Source organism: Podarcis melisellensis (assembly GCF_964234715.1).
Source record: "Podarcis melisellensis genome assembly, chromosome: 4".
Taxonomy (NCBI): Eukaryota; Metazoa; Chordata; class Lepidosauria; order Squamata; family Lacertidae; genus Podarcis; species Podarcis melisellensis.
This window is the reverse complement of record NC_138531.1, coordinates 78,142,973-78,166,306: the sequence shown is the minus strand read 5'-3', so window position 1 is coordinate 78,166,306 and position 23,334 is coordinate 78,142,973. Positions and strand designations below refer to the sequence as shown.

Sequence of the window (23,334 nt, the reverse complement as noted above, 5' to 3'; positions counted from 1 at the left end):
CAAGCAAAACTGCCGTTTGTTACTGTGGCCCCGATTCTAATGTAAAGGAAGTTAAAGTTCCCCACCTCTTGCTACCCCCAGCACATCTCAAAAAGCCTCTGGAGTATTGGAGGGGCATCCAAAACAATGTAGGATGGGGACATTGCCTAGAATTTGGCATGGATCCTAAGTTAGCTTTGTATTTCAGCCCATAACCAATTACCTTGAAGTGCAATTTACTGAATTTCCATTATTTAACAACATATTTGAAGCCTTTAACTGTAAAGAGAAATAATATTTGAAATAAACTCATTTAACTAAATATATAAAACCTCTGTAATTATTGTTTTATTAGTATCAACCAGGAAATCAGATGTTCAGTATTCTCCTGAGGTTATACATAAACAAATGCAAAATTGAAGAATCATAAAAGTCAAAATCGTATAACAAAACAATACTCCATCAAAAAAGTGTGTAAAGTTACAAGAATGCTATCTTTAAACACTGGCACATGAGAACCATAATTTTTAACTACAGAATTGCCAATCAGTTCCCAAATTAGTCCGCAGGTAAATGTGAAGAGAGTTAATAATTGCCAGCACTTTTACTGAATGTGCACAAACTTTTAACTTTGGTTTTCAAAGCAACCTATATTTTATCAAATCAGAGGTCATTGGAATACCATGTTACATCTCACACCTATATGGGGAAAAAGTAATTTCCCTATACAGCTAATTTTAACTTACAAAATGGGCAAATATCAAGAATGCATTATAAAAAGACTAACAGAAAAAGATACATCTCATCTGACTTTTGAGACAATATAAAATTTTGAAAATGGGATAGTCTAGGACTACTATGGTTATGAAAGCATGAATTCATACAGATTGAACAATGGTACCACTTATAGAAAACATTAGCAAAGTAAAATATTTCCCTGTGGGACATTTACTACCAGGAGAGGTCATTGTATAAAGCCCACAACTATTACTTGACATGGTATCCTAAAAGGATTACAGTAATTTTAGCATTTGACATTACCTGCTTAGGTAGGGTACACTCACCTCTGTATTCAGGTATTTGCAAATACAACTCTCATTATGGCCAATGGAGTCACATATGTAAATCCCTCACAGCTCAAAATGAAAATATACTCTCAGTGGTCCTCCAAGGACACAAATTTGAAGTTATTTTCCCCTGGAATTATTCCATGCTACTGAACTGAATTCTATATTCCTCAGCCCTCAGAAACTGGTAAATTTACACAAATCAGTAGAATATTGTATGTAAGCAAAAGCTGAGCAAATACAGATTGGCTAAGAACAGGGTTCTCAAAAAAAAAGTGGCCTCTTATATGAAGGGAAAAAAACACACAACGCTTTGCATATGCCTGTATATATTTCCTACCCTATCATGATTATCTAGGGTGTAGATCAAAGCTCTTGTATCAGCTTATAGGAATGAAGAAACAAAAATGCCATTTTTATGTGATCCCCAAAGGGCATAACAGAGAGAATATGCTTTCCAGAAAGAAAGACTTTACAAGGGCATCTATTAAAAGGACAACAATACTAATTAAAAAAAATGTATTTACTTAGAAGCAATCAGAATGTCAACAGCTACATTTTTTTTTCTTTTTTGCAATTACAGAGTGGTATTTAAGTTAACAGATCAACTATTATTTTTTTGATGCAGACAACTGATGAAAATGAGTAACCAACTACATCTGCAAGTATAACTAATTTGTGCTGTGCACCAACAAGGAACCTGCTTTAAACTTTCATGCCAATTTACAACCCCCTCACTGTACTAGGCAAGGTTAGCGGCCACTGAGATACCACTGAAGGACAGGGCTACCCAAAGACACGTCCGGTAGTGTGTTAACTATACAAAAAAAGAGAGAGAGAAAGAAAGAAAAAAGAAGAAAAAGAGAGAGACACTGTACATTTTAAAAACAAATCTTACACAGCTTTATGTTTAATTTTTTTTCTCTTTAAAAGGAGTGAGTTGTGTACAGGGGGGTTAAATGCTTTTATAGACAAGAACTGATCTAAAAGAGGGTTATTCATCATCATCCTCTTCTTCCTCATCCTCCTCCTCGTCCTCATCTTCATCCTCTTCATCATCATCCTCGTCGTCATCATCGTCTTCCTCTTCCTTCTTTTTCTTGCTTTTCTCAGGCTTAGGTGGAGCTAGCTTTTTGGCTACCTCAGGCTTCCCCTTAGCTCTGTATGCAGCAACATCCTTAGGAGAAGCAGAGAACGTTTAGCTACTTGACACAGAGGGAAGGGAATACTACTTAAATGAAAATGCACAGGAATCTATTTTTGACAGAATTGTAATTCATAACATAGAGCCTATTCAGATGACTGTCTAAGATTTGTACTACTGCAGTTCAGTACAGCAGTACACTCAGTCAAGAATTCTAATACTTTATTGATAAATTTCATGCACTTCAATTAATGAGTAGACAGTGCCACCTTCAGCATGCAATAAGTTTCTCTTTTTGACTTGCACATAACACTTAATACAGCAAGCCTCAATAAACTCAATGTCAAGCTTACATTAAAAAAATTAAGTATAAGATTTCAAACAAATTTTTGTTCTCATTTCCCTACCTGTCCAAAATGATCAGGGTTTTTTTACCCATCTTGCTGCTGTACATCCATGGCTCATAGAGTTGTGCCATTAGCTAGGTCTTCCTCAGTACCACACTGACAAGTGTATCTACACCATGGCTTAATTAATTTTCTCAATTATGAGTGGCTTAATATATTATTATACTATGCTCTGTTACAAAGAACACCAGAGCACAAAATGCAAACGATCAAGTGTAAAGGCTGTGCAGTCAGTGGGTACTCTTTTCAAATTCAGAAGCAGCAGCCTGATCTTTCCTTGGTCATTATTTCTAAATATTTTATTAGATTAGCACATGCATAATCTTGCAGGCATGTCCCCTTCACATTTGGTTTTGCAAGCTGGGTATCTTTCTTGTACATGGTCATCCCTCTTCCAAGGCAAAGTAAGTACATGAAAGTGACCTGAGAGTCTGACCATCTTATTTTGTTCACAAGCTATGCTGAATTTGTAAAAAAAAAAAACCAAACCACTTGTCTGTTAATATTCCTCAACCATTAAAAACAAAGAAAGCAATGTACTGGCTACAATATTAGCCACTATTAGGAGTGATACACTTTTTTTCTTCAAACTATAGTAATTAAAACACATGCTCCAAATAAAAGCATGTTATTAGTGATTACATTTAGCTCACATAGCCTACAAGTTTCTTTTCTTTTTAAATTAAGCAACACTTTCATCAGATCATTTTAGTATTTTAGTTCCAAAGAACAGTTACTTGGAAATATATTCCACAGATGGATGTTTTTGTTTATAATACCCAATGTTCTTAGTTTCAATAGAGATTGCTGGTACCATTTAACATTCCTGAGAAAATGCAAGCATGCGTATGGCTCCATTCCTTTTAACATTAATTTCCTATGAGTGACATCCAATTTTAACCATACTCGAGTTCACTCAAATTTCAACAGGCCTACTATGACCAACACTGTACATCACCCAATATATTTAATGACAAATTTGAATGGCAAAAGAGGCTATCTGGAGTTTACCTTTTCATACTTCTCCTTCAGTTTGGATGCCTTCTTTTCAAAAGGTTGCTTATCATTTGCGGAAGTATTATTCCACATCTCTCCGAGTTTCTTTGCAACATCCCCAATAGAGAGGCCAGGGTGTTCTCCTTTGATTTTTGGACGATACTCAGAGCAGAACAAGAAAAATGCTGAGCTGAAAATTAAATTATAAACATTTGAAACATAAATGTTAGAACTACTGAACTATGTACAGCAAGGTGAGAACCTTTACTATGCATTGCAAAGCGATATAACAGAACAGACCTATCCATATTTATAAGAAAAGTGAAATTTCTGCCTCCCCACCATTCATCTATCACTCTTTTGGATGTCTACCAGTGCAATGCATGTTAGCCATAAAAGCTACTCACGGAGGCCTCTTTGGTGCATTTGGGTCCTTGAATTTCTTTTTCGTCTCTCCTTTAGGTGGTATGTAACTTTCCATTTCTCTTTCATAACGAACTTTGTCAGCTCGTGCCATATCTTCAAACTTTCCTTTCTCTTTAGCAGACATAGTCTATAAAAATAATTCAGTATGCATCCTCAGCTCAAGATTATACCCAATTCCATTCTAAATTTGTAAAATTTATTGGTGAGTATGTTTTCTAGTCCTAAGAAATAGCTACATGCAAATTGCATTTATTTGGGTATTTTGAGTATTACTATTAAAACAAAAAACAATACTAACAACTTACCTTCCACCGTTCTGAACATTTTTTTGAGAACTCTGAAAAGTTCACTGAAGCATCTGGGTGTTTCTTCTTGTGCTCTTCTCGGCAAGTTTGCACAAAGTAGGCATATGAGGACATTTTGCCTCTTGGCTTTTTAGGATCACCTTTGCCCATTTTGGATGATTTCTGAAAGACAAAGTAGAAACATTTGAGAAATACTGGGGCTTCCATACAGTAGACTAAGAAAAAGAAGACGATTAAAAACTGCTTAAACTACCAGTCTGAGCCATTTCCCTTAATACTTTAAAGCTACATTCTTGGACAACTATCTAGGCAACCAAATAGTTGCACATCAGTGTCCCAGATAGCATGTCACTCTAAACCATTGCTTGCTCTTGACTTACCATTCATGATTTGTTAGGGAGAAATGAACCACAAGCACTGATTTGCAAGGTTTATTTTTGGCTTACCACTCGTGGTTACTTTGGCTGTTTGTTCACTTTGAAGTTTAAAGGGATTTGCAAACCAGGCGACTGGTTACAAATCTGTATAAAATGCAGAACATGTTGCTATAAGATGACTTTTAATTATTATGCAGTCCTCCATCTCAGCATCAGGCAAACTCCTGATGGAACTCCTGATATAAGAAAAGATACACTAGTACATTCCCTGAACACGAAATTTACCTTTACCCAACTGCAACTGTCTTCCATACAAGCAACTATTAATTCTATGAAGTTCTGCTAGAACTGCAGAAAACTGATACCAAATTATAGGCAAAAATGTTTTCAATTACTGTTCTGAGAGAAAAGCACTAAATATTGTGAATCCTCTCAATTCGAATCACCCTTTTAAGCTATTTTTCAAAGCACAATTTGTTTAGTCTATAACATCAATAAAAAAATTCTTGTATTCAGCAGTGGCATATGTACGGCTACCTAAACTTAATGGTAGGCACAGTCTGCTTTGACAAGAATAACAACCTGTTTGGCATTGATAAGAGACTTGATAACTAGTCTTCCCTAGCACTGTAAGGCTAAAGTAAGACAGAAGAGATCACTCCACTTGCACATCAGGTACGGTGGTACCAAAGGGTAAGTACTCAATTCGTTCTGGAGGTCCATTCTTAACCTGAAACTGTTCTTAACCTGAAGCACCACTTTAGCTAATGGGGCCTCCTGCTGCCCCTGCGCCGCCGGAGCCTGATTTCTGTTCTCATCCTGAAGCAAAGTTCTTAACCCGAGGTACTATTTCTGGGTTAGCGGAGTCTGTAACCTGAAGCGTATGTAACCCAAGGTACCACTGTACTAGATCTGGAGTTCCAAACCTGCCTTTTGCGACTGGATGGAGATGTTCAGGAGCCACCCTTAGCACCTAGCATTTCCACTTGCCTGGCTGCAGTCAGTTGGTCTGCCTGGCACACCACCAGCAAAAGAAGCGTGTCTTTTGCTACTGCACTACCCGTGCCAAAGACCTGATTTGCCCAGCAGCAAAAGACTCACCTTTTTTTTTTTTACTCCTGTGCACATTTTTTTTTTTTGCTCCTGCGCTATTCTGCAAATCCCTTGATTCGCCTGACAGCTTTTTCTTTTTCTGTGAGGCTGCCTGGTCTCATAGCGGGGCAGCAATTTTTTAAAAAGGTGCCTTACCATTTTGTTTTGGCACCCACAACATAGGGCCTAGGAGCCACATGGCTCCTAGCATTCCTATCCCAGTTTCTAACACTGTGTACATGGGACCCAGTACATAAAAGGAGATCTACGCACACTAAGCACTACTACACACTAAGGTTATGCTTGCTAGACTGGGGTATTTAGCTACAAATACCAATATAAAGAGTACAAAAAAATTAAAGGGTCTGCTTTAAAAAGCAGTACAAAAAAAAATAAAGAGATGCGCTTTCATGCACAATAGCTGCTTCATCATCTGATGTGGGCTTGTGCCTTCAAAAGCACATATTGCAAAAGGGCATGAGATTTGCAGAAGATGCTATGAGAACCAGACATGGCCCAGTGACTTTTAGAACTGTGGATAGATTTGGTGGACACTGTATACTTGGGCTGCCAAAAAGCTTTTAACAAACTGCCTCATTAAAGGTTCCTGAGTAAACCTAGCCTTGGCATAAGAAGGGAGGTCCCTTTATGGATCAATAATTGGCTAACAAACCAGGAAGCAAAAAACTGGACATTTCTCACAATAAAGAGATGCAAAAAAAAAAAAAAAAAGGAAAGGAAAGGAAAGGGAGAGATCCCTCAAGAATCTGTACGGGAACCAGATACTTTTAAATTTGTTCAAAAATTATCTGGACTTAGCAAACTTGGCCATCACCGCTAACAGCACAAAATTATTGAGAGTGGAAAACCAAAAAGGAACTGTGAAGATCTCAAAAAAACTCTCCAAAATTGAGGAATGGGCAATGAGATAGCAAATGTGGTTCAGTGTAAGCACATGTAAAATGATGTACATTGGTGCATGTTATAATCATTAGGAAAAGGACTGAAAATAAAACTGCTACTATTGCAACGTCATCTATGGTAAAACCACAATTGGAATGCTGTGTATGGTTCTGATCTCCATGGGGAAAGGTTACAACCTTTAGGGCTTTTTATTTTGGAAAAAAAGTAACTAAAGGGAGACATGACCATTTTGTGCATATCCAATTGACACACAACTGATGAATGGACCCAGAAGAGGCCAGAATGGGGGCGGGGCATGCGAAATGGTTTCCACCTGTGCTACAAACTGGCGTCATTCAATAGTCAAATGATGGGAGATTTGGGGAAATGAAAGTACTTCTTCACAAAGTGTATTGCTCAATTACGGAATCTGTCTCCACAAGATGTGCTGATGGCCACCAATTGTGACAAATTCTTGACAAATGGAATTAGACGAATTCGTGAAGGGAAGACTATCAAGACCTACAAATTATAACAGCTATTTCTTTCACAGCAATAGAATCATATAATTGTAGAGTTGGAAAGGGCACTGAGGACCATCTAGTCCAACCCTCTACAACACAGGAATATGCATGCAGCTGTCCCATATGGGGATCAAACCTGCTTGCTGGCTCCAGAATGAGACACAGCATGCCTCTGAATACCAGTTGCAGGAGAGGGCTACTGCCTTGATGTCCCGCTTGTGGGCTGGCTACTGGCTACTGTGGGAAAGTATGCTGTATAAGTTAGGCCTTTGATCTGATCCAAAAGGGCTCTTCCCACATTCTTACTTTTTCAGATTAAGCCCTACAGTTTTCATATTTGTGCTGACACTTTCTTTCTGAGAAGTAACGATTCCTAGTACAGACCACGCTTTTCTTGAAGTTCTTCATGTTGAAGAAAGTACCTCTCTACTCCAGCTTGCACAACTTGACTAGGGAAATGTGCACAGCTCTAACTGGCATTGCCACAGAAAGGCATAATTTCCTATCAGTCTGGCATGCGGACAGAAAAAGATTTGTGTTCTCTGACTAAACATGTCCGGTCTAAAGTTTCTGTCAAGTAAACAACACTTAAAAGCCAGGAGCTGCTGGTGTCTACAATGGAGCCTGGGTCTGAAAATGCACTCTCAGAATTAAGACACGAGGCTGCTAGGGCTTAACTTAATAATTAAAACAACAGAAAAAGGGACTTGAGGGACTTAATAGATTTAAAGTGTGATATAAAATGTACCTCTGAAAATGTAATTCACAAGTGTTATTTAAAATGCTCCTTCCACTGCTGAACCCTTCCTACATTACAGGGTAATGTGGGGGGGAAATCACTTCAACCATAAAAATTGAATTTTAAAAATATTTTAATTTACCCCCTTTCACATAGCCATGTATTAATTATGAAGGGGATAATTTGCGGAAGGGGAATTAAAAGTTTTTCGTGAGGGGTAACCCCCCCCAAAAAAAACTAAAGCCCACCCCACAGATATATAAATGATCAAGGCGCAGCTTTTTCGAGCTCGTCGGGTTAAATTGCATTCCCCTCTTAGAAACTACGCTGCCACGAGCTTCGATGTGCTCAGGCTCCAAGGACGGCGCCCGACAATAAATATAGCTGCAGCTGTAGAGCTTTGGGATTCTTCTCGGTGCGCCTTAATCTACACGAACGAGCCGGGAAAGCGAGAGAGAGAGGGAGGGAGGGAGGGAAGTAGGGAGGGCTCATAAATGGCGCAGGCTGCTGCCTAAGAAGGTCACCACCGGCAGCGGCGGCGGCAGATCTCCTTCCATTTTGTGCGCACGCCTTGCTGATGAGAGAAAGTCCCCTCGAAATGCGCGTGGCGGGCGCTCAGCCGAGGCGGGGAGGCCGCTCTCTCTCCGTGCGCGCGGGGCCCGGGGTCGCCTCTCGCCCGCGCGGCGGCAATGGCAAGCGGCAAGCGCTCCTTTTGCATGGGCTCCCGCGGCAGCCGAGCAGGAAGCGAAGCCGCTTCTCGGAATGGCCGCTGCTCATAGAGAATATGGCTCCTTCCTTCCCTTTGTGTGTGTGTGTGCGTGTGCCTGGTGCGCTCTGTACTCTGGCGCACACACTCAGCCATTACAGGCAATGAGGCGGCGGGGGGGGGGGGCGTCTCGTTTCCACTGAGAGCTGCCAGAAGGCCCCCCCTTTCCAAAACCTCCCCCCTTAATATGTATGAATATATTTGAACCCGGACTCGGGCTTTTAAACGGTCGCCTGCGGAGCTCTCCCCTCTCCGTCGCCCAGGGATAAAAGGCGCCTTGGAAAAAGTTCCCCTGAACTGCGCCCCCGCCCGCCCGTGCGCGCGCGCCTCCCCCTGCCTGCCTTGTTTCCTCCCCCCCCCCTCCTCCTCCTCTGCCTCCACTTACACACGGCTCTCGTCAGCCATGTTACAGCAAGCGCAGCTCCCGAGGTGATTTATCGCCCCGAGGCCAACAACGCCCAGAGACACTCCCGGGGATTCTTGGGGCTCCCCACAATGAGGGGAAGGGGGTCGGGGAGAGAGCCAGGTAGAGAAAGGAGGACACGACACCCCCGTTCCCCCCCCCCACACCCCTTCACACAAACACACTCGAGCCCAGCCCCGCGATGCGAAGTCCGTCTCTCACACATTACATAGAGAGACGGCTCTGCTGCAATGGCTCTATCGCCCGTGCTATGTAAGCAGCTTATTAGCACTCAAGACCGCTTCTCTCCGCCGCCGCCGCCGCCCCCCGCCTCAGCCGAGACCCCCGCCCCATTTCCACGGGTTTAAAGAGACGAGCCCGGCCGCGGTTATCCGGGCAGGAGAGGAAAGGCGCTTTCCCGGCATTTCCCTTCAACCACTTCTCAAAACTCCCCACTTTTGGTGTGGATCTGGGGCTTTTTTCCCGACCCCCCCCCCGCCTTTTAAAAAGCAGCTCGGTGTTTTCCTGCCCCCCCTCCTCCCCGGTGCTGAGGGAAGTGTGGTTTCCCTGCCTAAATCCCCCCTTTGTGTGTCTCGTGAGGGCTAATCCTGCCCCCCTCGCACCCCCAAAAGACTACGCCGTCCGCCCCCCAACCCCCACAGAGGCTCGGGAGTTTCGGCCTCCCCCCCAGCCAGCCGGCGGCCCCCCCACCCCCCGCAGGATACTCACCCCGTGACAAGGATCTCTGTTCACACACGCCACAAACACACGCGCGCCGGCCACCGAGGCTGCCTGGATCTCGTATGTAGTCCAATTCACTGCAATGGCTGAGAGCTGGATCGATACGCAGCCTCCTCACTCTCTCAGCGCTGGTAACATTACTCTCAACACAGGGCTCTTTCTATTGGCTGCCGCCGAGGCAGGAGCTGCGCTGGTTGGAGGAACGCCTTCCATTGTCCTGACCAGAGGAGGCTGCCGGTTGGACGCGGCGGGGTACACGTCACCGGGGATTGAAAGGGCGCGCAAATATAAAACTGGCTGAGAGGGAGAAGGCTGAGGCGGGATGTACAGCTCTGAAGCTGAAACTAGTGCTGTACTGCGGTGTATGAAGAGAGCAGCTCATAGGCAATAGCATAAGTCTCAGCAGAGGCAAAAGGAGCTTCGTTCCCTTAGGTACACGGTCATCCCCATCCCCAAATAAGCACCCCCACAGCCTGTATAAGGGGTCCTAAAACTTCACCATACACCTACCTAGTCCCTGCTGTTTAAGGCAGGAAAAAAGCAAGGACTTCTTAAAGGTACTTCCCTTATATTCACTGTGATTAATTGGCCTGTAGATCTGAAACACACACGTGCCAACTATATATACATTCCATAGTATATCCCATCAGGTAAAAAATGCAGCACAGTAGACCTATAAGAAATAGTCCCATTTTCTATATGAATAAACTGAGGTCCAAGGAGATTAATGCACTCATCAGAAAGAGACTTATAGAAATTTAATACACATTATTCCTCTAAATACATTTTCTTCATTCTTTTTACACATTCATTTTACAAGAATACCCCACAGCAAGCTTTTACAATGAAGAGAACTCTTAAGTATGATGTGAACACACAGGAAACATTGTCTGAATTTTATAGGACATTCATAATCGGATCCTGCTTGTCCGATATCACAAATCAGCTATTTGTGATAATGTTCATAGTTAAACTACAGAATTTCCATGGTAAGATATTGTAAGCCAGTATTTTTAATCAATATTAACACTACTGCCCAACAGTAGAACTGCAGCTACAGCTTATTCCACATTCACTTGCTAGTCTTTCCGCTATCTTTCAAAGAAGACATACACAAGTCTGTGCCTTTCACAGACACAAGAGAACGTGAGTAGGCAGCATTCTATCCAATTCTTCAGTAAGAAGCAAAATAGCAGGCATTAAAATCATGTTATTACATTTTGCTATATTAAAATACAAGCCATATTTTGGTTTTGCCATTTTCCACTATGTTATGATAGGGTTTCAATACACCTTGAAGGACAGCCCACCTCAAGTTACTGTCTATGGAGCTATACTCAATATGTTACTTCCAATTATCTAAAGCTCTAAATACTAGTCAACAGTTTAATATTTTACTTTTAACTATACTACCATTGGTTCACCCTGGCTCCTGTGTGAAAAATAAAACATAACATTTCAAAGCTAATCACTATGTATAATATCCTAACTGTATGCAGAATCTTTATACTAGCACCCCACATTCTTAGGAACTAGTAGTGATATTAGGGACTTACTATGCAATTGGGGCAATATAAAACATTACAATCCCTGTATGGAATGGGTTTAGCAAATGTTTAGCAAATCCAATATTGAGAACTTGTCCTTCACATAAGTTAGTGATAGAGATAATACGTGTTTTTAAATTTAATTTATACTTCTAGCTTATCCTTTACCAAAGGGTCCCAGGGCAGGTTATAAAAACCTTGCAATTAAAACAAGTAGTTTACATTATTAGTCACTATTTATTATTATATTTATTTAACTACCCTGTAACAAAGTTTTCCGTGCGATAAACATGCTTTTGAATTCCAAAGCTGAATCTGAGGTTGCTCTTTTATGAGTCTGAGGTTCCATACCTTTAAAAACAGCATGTCAGGCAGAAATCCACCAGGTGCAGCATCACCATCTTCATTGAAAGTAAAGCTTTGTGCTTCTTAGTATCTGTGGCCCTGTGCTCAAATCCTGCTTTCCCATTTCTCACAGGCATCAGATTGGCCACTGTGAGAATAGGATGCCAGACTAGATAGACCATTGGCCTGATCCATGAGGCTCTTCCTATGTTCTTATGTAATGCTTAGGTTTGCTACAAAACCTTCGTAACTTACATGTACCTGTTGCATTGTGAGGTGAGCTCTTTTCAATAATAAGTCAGAGCTGGATATGCTGGGCCTTCCAGAATGATTTTTCAGTAACCTGCTGCAGTAGCCTCAAATTAAATGTGGTTTACTTCCATGTACAGAAAAGGCAGTCAAAATGGTTCAACTCAGAAAGCATCAGGACTCAGTCTAGTAGTATAACACTAGCTCATGCTCGGAAAGCCCCAACATGTGCTCTTAGCTCTCTGGCCCTATTTTATGGCAAGACTGAGGAATCTCTATAATTTATCAGAAATCTTTTTCAAAATGTCTAAGATCACATACTATTTCCATTTGTTGTGGAGATTGCTCTCATTTTAAGCTTCTGCTCTCTCATTAAATGGAATTCTAGATAAGGAAATACCTCCTATACATTTTAAGTCCGTAGTCAACGATGCTAGACTTTATGGAAATCCAGGTGCCGGGAAATGAGTCAGTAGCAGAACAGAGTGCTGGTACTGCTTTTAATCTGAGAGAATGTTACTTTGTAAACCAAATTGGATTATACAATCTGCACCATTTAAACTAAACTAAAGCCTGCAAACTGGCATGTCCACATAGATGCAGGAACAGTGTGGAACAGTGTTACAGCTAGCATTTTATTTAGAGGTTTTAATTTAATTTAGTAAGAATTATATCCTCATTTCCACTATATCCAGAGCATTTAAAACAGAGAAGTGAATACAAGCAAGCAGTAGTTCACACCAATAAAATACCCTTCAGCAAATAAATAGTAAGAAGTGTTGATAGCTTGGGCAAACCAAACTGACTTTTGCCCAGAGTCCAAAGGAGAATAATGGTGACACTGGGCAATGTGGTTTAGTAGTTACAGTACTGGATGGGGACCTGGAAAGGGTTCGACTCCCCTCTCAGCCATGAAACTCACTGGATGACCTTGTGCCACTCGCTGCCTCTCAGCCTAACCTGCCTCACGGGGTTGTTGTGGGGATTACGGTAAATAAGGGGGAGAACCATGTACGCTACCTTGAGCTTGTCAAGAGAAAAAGGTGGGATATAAATCCAATTAAATAAATTAATAACATTCCTTGGGTGGGAGTTCTACAACTCTCAATGAAAGACAAGGCCTTCTTTCTGGTTGCCATCAGCCAACCCTATGGCCAGTATACCTAGGCTCCCTTGGGCAGTTGGCAGGCACCAGTACTGGTGCCCCCCATCCCTTGCATGACCGGATTCCTCCGCCCAGGCGAGCCTGTGCACCTTGCCCAGGCACCCAGAACAGTGAAAGAGTGGCCTGGGAAGCATGCATGGAGAGGCATGAGTTATACACCCACCCACACCAGACTGCATGCCCCTAGTAGACACCAACCTGGTCAACCCCTAGGTATGCTATTGCCTACGACACATTCTGATGCACATCTCAGTCACTAGGCTGGCATGCATATATCTGTGTGTGAGAGAGAGAGAAACTGCTTTTCATATATTTTAGCCTTACAGAGTGGGGCGGGGGGGGGGGCTGTTATCAAGTCAAGTCGCAGGTAGCAGCTGGGCTGCTGTGTTTTGAACCAAGTAAAGTTTGAAAAAGATCATGTAAAGGCAGCCCTGCAGATAATCCATTAGTTAAAACACGGAGCCAATGTGGTTCCCTCTAGATGTTGTTGCACACCAACTACCATCAGCCCCTGCTCCAAATGGCCATTGGAATTAAGCCTTCATTCTTCAGACATACGCTCAAAAAAAGGTCCCCCTTGAAATAGCACCCCGTTCAGGAAATATCTAAAATAGAATCCTTCCCCCCCCCCCCAAGGCTAATTGCAGCAGGAGAGGCTGTGTGTGGAGGGGACACCGCAGGACAAATGGAATGGCTCTAGGGTGCAGCAGAGTTGATTTACCCTGAACTTCTCACACATCCTGACTTGCTATTGGTGACCTAAACCTCCGTTTGCCTCATGAGGCAATGGAGGCTGACAACCTTCTGTCCCGGGAGACAACGAAATACACCTTTGGGGATGAAGTCAAACCATTGGAGAGTTACAGCACCTGCTGTGGCCGTAGAGGCTGATATGGGAAAGATGTTTTGTTGCAGCTGAGGAAGGTGAAGGCATCAGGTTGTGCTGCTGCAAATGCATCATGGTGTTTCTTCTCTTTGTGCTCGCCCCAGCTGTCACTCCTCCTCTGGTCACTGCTGTGGATGCACAACCTGTTTGCCTGTCTCCAGGCACTGTGGTCTGTAAGAGATTCCCACATGGCGGGATTGATGTTGCCAGCCTTCATGTCATGTTTGCAGACATCTTTGCAGTGCAGAGTTGGTCTAATTTCGATCGTCTGAGTTCTGCTTTGCCCAGTTTCACCTAGGCAACCTGCCTTTCTGATATATTCACTGCAGGACGAATGACACACCCCATTTTGAGCACTCTGCACATTAGAGAAACACTTGACTCTCCTAATTCCTCCCACATGTGAGACCCCATGCTTTCTTGACCAGCAAAGTCTTGTGTTGAGTTAGGTGCACAAAGGACAAATACACATACATACCTATCTATTAAAAATATATTAAAAAATAAATAAAATAAAATATTTCTGTCTATCACAATCCTCAGAAACGACATATTCTAGAAAGGCAGCCATGTTGGTATGTTATAGCACCTTAAAAACTAACCTATGTATGCGTTGTGTCATAAGCTTGCATTGATAAGAACCAACAAGAGCAGCATTCAGAAACTAGTGGGAGAATGTTCAGCTTTCCAGGACACAGTTTCTGACTCTAAGTCACCTTACTTCAGCCATAAAAAGGCAGTAGGAGTCTCAACTGGGGGAACTAGAATTAATTAGCAAATTTTATTCCCATGTATTAAATTTGGACTTAATCAGAACGGTGGATGAATAAAACCCACAGTTCTGATTAAGTCTGAATTAAGCGGCATGCTACTATGGGCATTAAATTAGCACATCAAATTAGGATTATGTAGCTAGAAAGCTGGCATTATCACCAACGATGGCTATTGGAATGGACTAGTTTTTATCTTTTATAAATTTGAGTCCTGAACAGAAATGCCACAGGCTGACTGCAATTGCATCTCTTAGTGATGGTGGGAGGTGGTGGGGGGGGACAGTCCGAATAGAGCAGGCCCTGATATTATCCCTGCTTCCCCCACTCTCCCCGTCACTCCCACAGGGAATATGGTGTCTATTGGCCCTGTGGAGGAGAGGGGGTGGTCCAACTGGAGCAGGGAGGAGAGGGGACAGTCCAATTGTCCTTACCTATCTCCCTATCTCTCTCCCTCCTTCTCCCTCCCATACAGTGTCTGCCTGCCCAGCGGGGAGGGTGGCAGAGGAGACAGCCTGAGTAGAGTAGCCCTTCTTGTTGTCCTTGCCTCCATTTCCTTCCTAGATGACAGAGAAGGTAATTATAGGTGGGGGCCTATAGGTGGGTTTACCTTGGGTCCTCACTCTGCACTCAGCTCTGACCTGTGGCTCCTAGAAGCTGTCAGCATGTGACAGCGGCCACATCCCAGGAACAGCTTCAACTGGCCAGCTAAACCGGGTAAAGGTAACCAATGGGTCTCAAACAGTGTTAGAAACTCAGATGGGTAAGCTAAACAGCACCTTAAATCTAGGTTACGGTTGCCTAACAGAATGTCTAGGCACCATTTCTTTAAAAAAATGAAATTATTATTACTATTATTATTATTTCTGTACCACTTTACATTTTAAAGAACACATCTCAAGGTGTTCAACAACACATTAAAACATCCAATAAAACTATCCAGAATAAAACAAGTTCAAGCTCCCAGGAAAATATTTCAGATCCTTCTCTAAGGGACATTCTGCTTTCCCTATATTTATTTACTGACTTAATTTATAAAGCTGCCCCAGAGCAGAAGTACTCTAGGAAGCCAGAGTGGTGCAGTGGTTAGAGTGTTGGACTAGGACCTGGGCGGTCTGGTTTCAAATACCCACTCAGTCTTGAAGCTCACCAGGTGACCTTTTAAGTTAGTCACAGCCTCTTCATTTACCTCACGGGATTTTTGTAGGGATTAACTGAACTGCGGAGAACCATGGACCCCTTGGAGAAAAAGGTGGGATATAAATGCAATAAATAAACTCTTCTGCTGACCTGCTTAAGCAAGCTGGAGGGACCACCCAGATGGAGATGTTCATTGCCAACCTGGCATCCAGAGATCTCCAGAAGGTCGCAATTGGACCGGCACCAGTCGCAAAATATGCCTGGTGCATGGAGATTTTGAACACTTATCTAAGCCCCCTGCCCCTATTCTGCCTACAGCCTGAGGGCCCCCCACCCAACTCCCCATAGGCCTTTACCGTTCCAGGACATGCCCTTCCCACCCACCCCCTTGGCTGTTCAGCAACAGGAAGAGCCTGCCTTGCTGCTGGCATGCAAGTTGATGGAACTGCCCAGCACACAGCGCTCCAGCTGTTCCTCCACGGCCAACACCCGCCGCACACCTTCCTCAAAGGCCACGGCCACATTGGTGTCGTCCTTGGCGCTTGTCTCCAGGTAGGGGTAGTTGCCGTGCTCTGTGCACCAGGCCCGGGCCTCTTCGGGCATCACCTGCCTCTCCAGCTTGTCCACCTTGTTGCCCAGCACCACAAAGGGGAAGCGCTCGGGGTCCTTTACATTGGCGTAGCAGAGGAACTCCTTCTGCCAGTGGCCCAGGTTGTCGAAGCTCCGCTGGTCGTCCACGCTGAAGGTCAGCAGGCAGCAGTCGGCCCCCCGGTAGAAGGGGGTCCGCAGGCTCTTGAAGCGCTCCTGCCCTGCTGTGTCCCAAATCTGGAGGGTCACCAAGCGCCCGTCCACCTCCAGATCCCGGTTGAGGAACTCCACGCCAATGGTGTGGAAAGCCTGCGAGTCAAACTTGTTGGTGACGTAGCGGTTCATGAGAGAGCTCTTCCCAACACCCCCATCGCCCAGGAGGATGACCTTCAGCAGCAGCGACTTCCCACTCATGACAGCAGCGGCAACGTCTAGAGGAAAAAGGCAGACTCCGTTAGTGGTGTTGGGATAGGAATAATTTTATTATTTGTACCTCACCCATCCAATTGGGTTGCCCCAGCCACTGTGGTTGGCTTACAGCATTTATAAAACATAGTAAAATATCAAACATTAAAAACTTCCCCATACAGGACTGTCTTCTGAAAGTTACATAGTTCTATATCTCCTTTATAGGGAAAGCACCACTATCAAGAACGCCTTCTGCCTTGTTCCCTGTAACTTCGCTTCTTACAGTGAGGGAACTGCCAGAAAACCCTCAGAGGAGGACCTCAGTGTCTGGGCTGAACAATGGGAGTGGAGATGCTCTTTCAGGTATAGTGGGCCAAGGCCGTTTAGGGCTTGAAGTGCTTTGAACTGTGCTCAGAAATGAACTGGGAGCCAGTGAATATCCTTTAGGACCGGTGTTATATGCTCCTGGCGGCCATATGACATCAAACATTAAAAACTTCCCTATACCTGCTGCAGTTGTTGATCTGTTTTACATCTGGCTGGATGGCTATCCGTCATGGATGCTTTAGTTGAGATTCCTGCATTGCAGGGGGTTAGACTAGAGGACCCTTAGTGTCCCAACTCTTAGGTTTCTATGACCTCGGCCCTTAGGAATTGGCTCCTATGCTCAGGCTAGCTAAAGTGTGGCAAACAGCGTGGGTTTCTCTGAACCACACTCCTTCAGGTTTGTTGTTTCAGCTTTGGAAACCAGGAAAGGGCAGCTATGCTAGGTGGACATTGGTAGTGTCCAAGTAAGCCAGTTGCCCCCATGTCACAGAATCACAGAATGGTAGAGCTGAAAGGGGCCACAAGGGTCACCTAGCCCAACCCCTTGCACTCCAGGAATCTTTTGCCCAACATGGGGCTCGAACCCACAGCCCTAAGATTTAGAGTCTCATGCTCTACCGGGAAGCAGCAAGGGCAGAGAGCTGGTTAACTGCCCACCTGTTCTGTGGAGAGAGGAGTCCTGCCTCTGGGGGAGCCTGGCCGATGCCACGCACACGAATCACCAGCATCCCTGAAAGGCAAGGCAGGTCACTCAGCTTGTTGCACATCACACACACACAGTGTTCCTATCGCTCCCCACATTGTCTCCACATCGCCTCTGGCTGAGTCACCACATCTCCAGGTATGGCTAGAAAAGATTCCCTGCCTGAAACCCTAGACGGCTGCCAGTCAGTGCAGACAAGAGTTGCCTTGGGGGGTGACAGCTTCCAGCGTAATTATTATTATATTTATTTATATCCCGTCTTTTTCTCCGATTCCAGGCAGTGTTAGAAACTCAGATATATAAGCGAACTGCCAAATGGCACCTTAAACCAAGGTTCGTAGAATCACAGAGTTGAAGGGTCGTCTAGTCCGAACCCCTGGAATGCAGGAATCATTGCATGGGGTTGGGCTAGACCAGGGGTCCGCAACCTAAGGCCCATGGGCCGGCAGCAGCCCACGCAGGTCGTTTGACCAGCCCACGAGCCACCCCCGATCCGAGCTGCCCGCTTGCATGCTGCACTAAACCAGTGCAGTGCAGCACAGGGCTCACTTCTGCGGCACTGAAAATCACATCTGCATGTGCAGGCGCACAAAATTGCAGGCGCACATACAATCCGGCCCATGGAGGGATCTCCGCGGGACCGATCCGGCCCAGGCAAGATAAACCTTGCTGACCCCTGGACTAGACCGTTAGGTTACAGTCGCCTAACAGAATGTCTAGGTCCCATTTTTTTACCACACAATTTATTATCATTATTATTCATTTCATTTCTATACCGCTTTACATTTTTTAAAGAAAACATCTCAAAGTGGTCGACAACACATTAAAACATCCAATCTAACCATCCAGAATAAAACAAATTCAAGCTCCTAGGCAAATATTTCAGATCTTTCTCTAAGGGCATTCTGCTTTCCCCATATTTATTTAGCAACTTAATTTATAAAGCTGCCCAAGAACAAAAGAACTCTAGGAAGCCAGTGTGGTGTAGTGGTTAGAGAATCAGACTGGGACCTGAGGAGGTCTGGGTTCAAATCCCCACTCAAGTCTTGAAGCTCACTGGGTGACCTTGGAGTCAAACCTCTTCACCTACCTCACAGGGTTGTTGTAGGGATTAGCTGAGAGGGGGGGTGAACCGTGGACTCCTTGAAGAAAAAGGTGGGATATAAATGCAACACACACTGCCCACACTGCTAACACAGTGGTTTGACTTTACCCCTGGAGGTGCGCTCCACTGTATAGACCCCACAGAAGGTTCAACGGTCTATCATCCCCTCCTCACCGTGCTGCTCAAAAATGTTAATTCCCTTTGTCAGATCATTTTCATAGTTTCAAAATCCCATGAAGCAAACAAAAACTGTACAAAACCACCCAAAAGTCACAGCACTGTAATACTTTATTAGAACAACACAAAATATCACAAAGTTGAAGTGCAGGAAAAGTTTGTGTCTTAAGCTTGTTATACATGTCCAGCGTCTTCAAACACCCCTCCCCTATCCAGTTTGCTCAACAGCTAACCTGATGAAAAGTTATGAAGAACTTGAAATATTGGCTTTGTGACATTCTGACTTCCCCTAACCAAGGTATGGCTGGTCAAGGTATGACCACACTACCTGCAGCTTTTGGATTCTTTCCTTCTGGAAGTTACTCTGCAGGGACTTTAATGTGGACTAGAGAAATATACTTTGTCTGTAGAACTATTCTTAAGCAATTACTGGGGCGGGGGGGGGAGGTGTGTGTACAGCCTTCAGGGGTAAGTAATCAATCATGAAGTCTAAAGAGGTTAAAGAGGCATGAATAATTATTGTTCTGCCTTTGATCCTTACTACAGATTCAGTCTTATCAGCTCGTAACCTACACCACTTCCGGAAAGTCTGTGTACAATAATGGATGCAGAAGCACCCCAAACTGCAAACCTACATAACTAAGGAGCCTGAATCCTATGTTATTGGTGAACTGAATAAATGGGTATTACCACAAACTTCTATTCCAGTATTGTCTGGATTGACACCAGGTTTTTGAGATTCTGTTCCTGATACAGACAACTAAGAAAAAGAGAGGTGAACCGCTGAATGCAGTAGAACATTACTGGGAAGGTTCTCAACAGATGACAAGTTTCTCATCATTACTTCCACGAGTTACCTACCAGAAAATAGCAAGCCACTGAAAATACACACCTGGAACATTTGTCAGGTTCTGCACTTTCACCAATACCTTGTTATAAATTCAATTATTGGTCATTGATAAAATGCACAGCCATGTAACAATATCATAAACCAGTCTGGAAACTGTATTGGCACATACCTAGAAGTCAAGTGCCGTTCAGTTGTTGTTGGCATCTGTCTGTCTCTTTGAGAAATACCCCAAACCACAAAAGACTGGCTTGGCAGTAGGGATTTATCTAAGAATTGTCAAAGCCTCCATTCAGCAAGCCTGTCATTCAGCTGCTTAGGGACATGTTAGGAACTCAAGCAAACCAGTTTTCTCTTACCATTTCCACATCCCCAAGTGACACTTTTAAAAATTCCATGAAATCTGAAAGCCAATGAGCATACAGCCTGGTTTGACCATTTAGGAGGGAGCAAATGCTTAATTTGCTCACTGCCAAATTTATAGCCCCCAGAATAATGAAAGTTTGATACTAGAAATAATATGTAACTGAACTTCACCAAAGGTTGTTTTGCTGTCTATTTCCTGGTAAAAACTGTTATGTACAAATGCCTTGAATTTTGCAGCTCTTCAATATGACATGCACAACTCCAAATGGCATAATGAACAACTATTGGCAAAATTGTTCCTCACATATATAGATAAGAAGAAGAAACTAAAAATTTGCTGTGCAAATCAATATTAAAGCTGATTATACTATGTTTATAGTATGTTGGGTAAGAAAAGTAAAGCCTTGATTTAATTGTTCAGCAATATTTGTTTGTAATGCAACATCTTTCTTTAGTGTTGTGGTTAGACTTGGGCCTGGGAGACCTGGGTTCAAATCACTCAGCTACGAAGCTCAACTTGTGCTATTCACCTTCCCTCTGCCTAACCTACATTACATGGTTGTTTTGAGGAGAGAATGGGGAGAGAACCATGTGTGCCAGGTTGAGAAAGATAGAAATGTAATGCAGTTGTTTTTTTAAATGAAACTTGCTATGCACATTCAAACCTATATTTCAAGTTCTGAAACAGAATAAGGAAACAGAGGAAACTTATGTTAAATACCTTCTTGCCAATAAAGATCAAGTCTGTTGTGAAATTCTGTTTTATAGCAACGAGGAGAAGACAGGCTGTGGTGACAGTGATGGCTGGAGAATCAGTACCAATTTTAATCTCTGGATTACAGATTTTAGCTGAAGGAGTATTATTTTTAATGTAAATAAATTTATAGGGATTTAAAAACTACATCCACTTTTTCGTGCGGAAGTAGCATATGTTGTTGTTGTTGTTGTTGTTAACTTTGCTGTCTGGTCTTTGTTTTCGAGAGAAGAAAAAATGTTTAAAACAGATAAACTGTATTTAGTCAATAATAGTTTCACTTACAAAAAAAGCCTGTATGGTAATTTGATTCAATTTTATTATTCCAATGTGTAGTTTCTTGAATCACACTGTTTACTAGTTATAGTTATAGATATATACTAGTTTAGTTATATACTAGTTCTAGTTCTAGATATAGTTTGCGCACTTGCGATCTTGGAGATCATACACATGAAACAATCACCTTCAAAATACAAAAAAAATCCTTCCAGTAGCACCTTAAAGACCAACTAAGTTAGTTCTTGGTATGAGCTTTCGTGTGCATGCACACGAAAGCTCATACCAAGAACTAACTTAGTTGGTCTTTAAGGTGCTACTGGAAGGAATTTTTTTGTTTTGACTATGGCAGACCAACACGGCTACCTATCTGTAACTGGAGCTTCAGAATACAGTATTACTTTCTTAAATAGAGGCATTCTTTATTACCTGTCCTCCTCTGCTTTTTCTTTGATATGGCCTTTGTGTGATCAAGATGGAAAAAGCATCCTGTCAATACTTAGCACAGAGCCATCACTGTCTATCAAAAGATTGTTGCTACTCCTATGCTAAAAATGCTTACAAGGAAACAAGTCTCCAATTAATTATGTTTATTAATAAAACATGTATGTACTTCACTTTTTAGCTGTTGTTTTTTAACCACAAAAGACAGCCATCTAGGCAGTTTGTATACTAGGACTACTGAGGCAGAAGGTAATAAATCTTCTGGTTGGAATACTTCCAGTTCAACAAAACATGTTAGTGAACTACATTGGGTCTGCAACAGAATGTTGCACTATTGAGTGCTTTGTTCAATATTTCAGTCCATTCCATCACTCTGTTTTGTTTTCTGTGTGTCCTCCATCCCCCATCAGATAGCGTTCTGCTGCCACTGAGCACGTTCAGTTCTTATTGAACTCTTTATAGCGGGGGGCACCCATTTACGCCCCCTCCTTAATGTTTTTTGCTTTCTGCTTCTGCAACCCTCAGGATTTACCCACAAACATGCTAGTAACTCTTCATTGTACTTGAATTTTATTGTTTTGGCTATCTAAGTACCAGCACTCAGAACCAAGATGACTATTGCCAAGAAAATGGCTTTCTTACTTTGGCCTGTGTAAAAGCTGGTCTCTGCAAGAGTTTCCCCCCATTATCTGGAATTGTTTAATTAAGTTGGAGCACCTATGCTAGCTTGCGCTACTGTGCTTCAAGGCCAAAGCCGTAAAAGGCTAACCGGTAAGTGATTTCAGCTGTGAGAAGTCTGTGAGAATGCACACAGACCAGAGCCAGAAGCTTCTAGCTACCAAGCCTTTTGACTGGTCCTGGGGAACCATTGTAGCTGTAATGCTTTGTACTACTGCTATTTTTACTTCATTTTTACCCTATCCCTTTAAAATAAACCCACTTCATTTAAAACTGGTGTCTATCTGTTTAGGTAAAGTCTTGGTACTGTATCTGGCCCTAACCTCTTGGTTATATGACACTGAGTAAGCTGGTAACCTAAGGCTTAGGAAGCAGAATCTGGTTTTTAACTTTTGCTTCTCTGGAATCTTTGAAGAAGAGTTTGGATTTGATATCCCGCTTTATCACTACCCGAAGGAGTCTCAAAGCGGCCAACATTCTCCTTTCCCTTCCTCCCCTGCAACAAACACTCTGTAAGGTGACTATGCAAAAGCCTTTGACTGTGTCAACCACAGCAAACTATGGCAAGTTCTTAAACATATGGGAGTGCCTGATCACCTCATCTGTCTCCTGAGAAATCTCTATGTGGGACAAGAAGCTACAGTTGGAACTGGATATGGAACAACTGATTGGTTCAAAATTGGGAAAGGA

At 43.0% G+C, this 23,334-nt stretch overlaps 1 protein-coding gene and 1 pseudogene across 10 annotated transcripts in view; both read right to left on the bottom strand.

The window, feature by feature from the left end:
- Positions 1-305: 305 nt before the first annotated feature.
- On the bottom strand, positions 306-10,016 carry HMGB1 (high mobility group box 1). Its single transcript, XM_081909453.1, has 5 exons — positions 9,858-10,016; positions 4,325-4,486; positions 4,001-4,146; positions 3,609-3,783; positions 306-2,223 (listed from the first exon to the last, which is right to left on the bottom strand). Exons 2-5 carry the CDS (start codon positions 4,472-4,474, stop codon positions 2,041-2,043), a joined length of 654 nt encoding a protein of 217 aa, XP_081765579.1. The 5' UTR covers positions 4,475-4,486; positions 9,858-10,016; the 3' UTR covers positions 306-2,040.
- A 6,318-nt stretch (positions 10,017-16,334) lies between these two features.
- Positions 16,335-23,334, bottom strand: part of LOC309368986 (ras-related protein Rab-9B pseudogene) — a 14,312-nt pseudogene continuing 7,312 nt past the window's right edge. For 5 of the 9 annotated variants that reach the window (XR_014173466.1, XR_014173467.1, XR_014173468.1 and 2 more), the window contains 2 exons: positions 17,952-18,024; positions 16,336-16,990 (listed from right to left, as the gene is read on the bottom strand). The product of XR_014173466.1 is annotated as a ras-related protein Rab-9B pseudogene (transcript). Of the gene's footprint in view, positions 16,991-17,951; positions 18,025-19,008; positions 21,203-23,334 lie in introns of those variants that run through there. The other 4 variants (XR_014173462.1, XR_014173464.1, XR_014173465.1 and 1 more) reach the window with 3 other exon arrangements.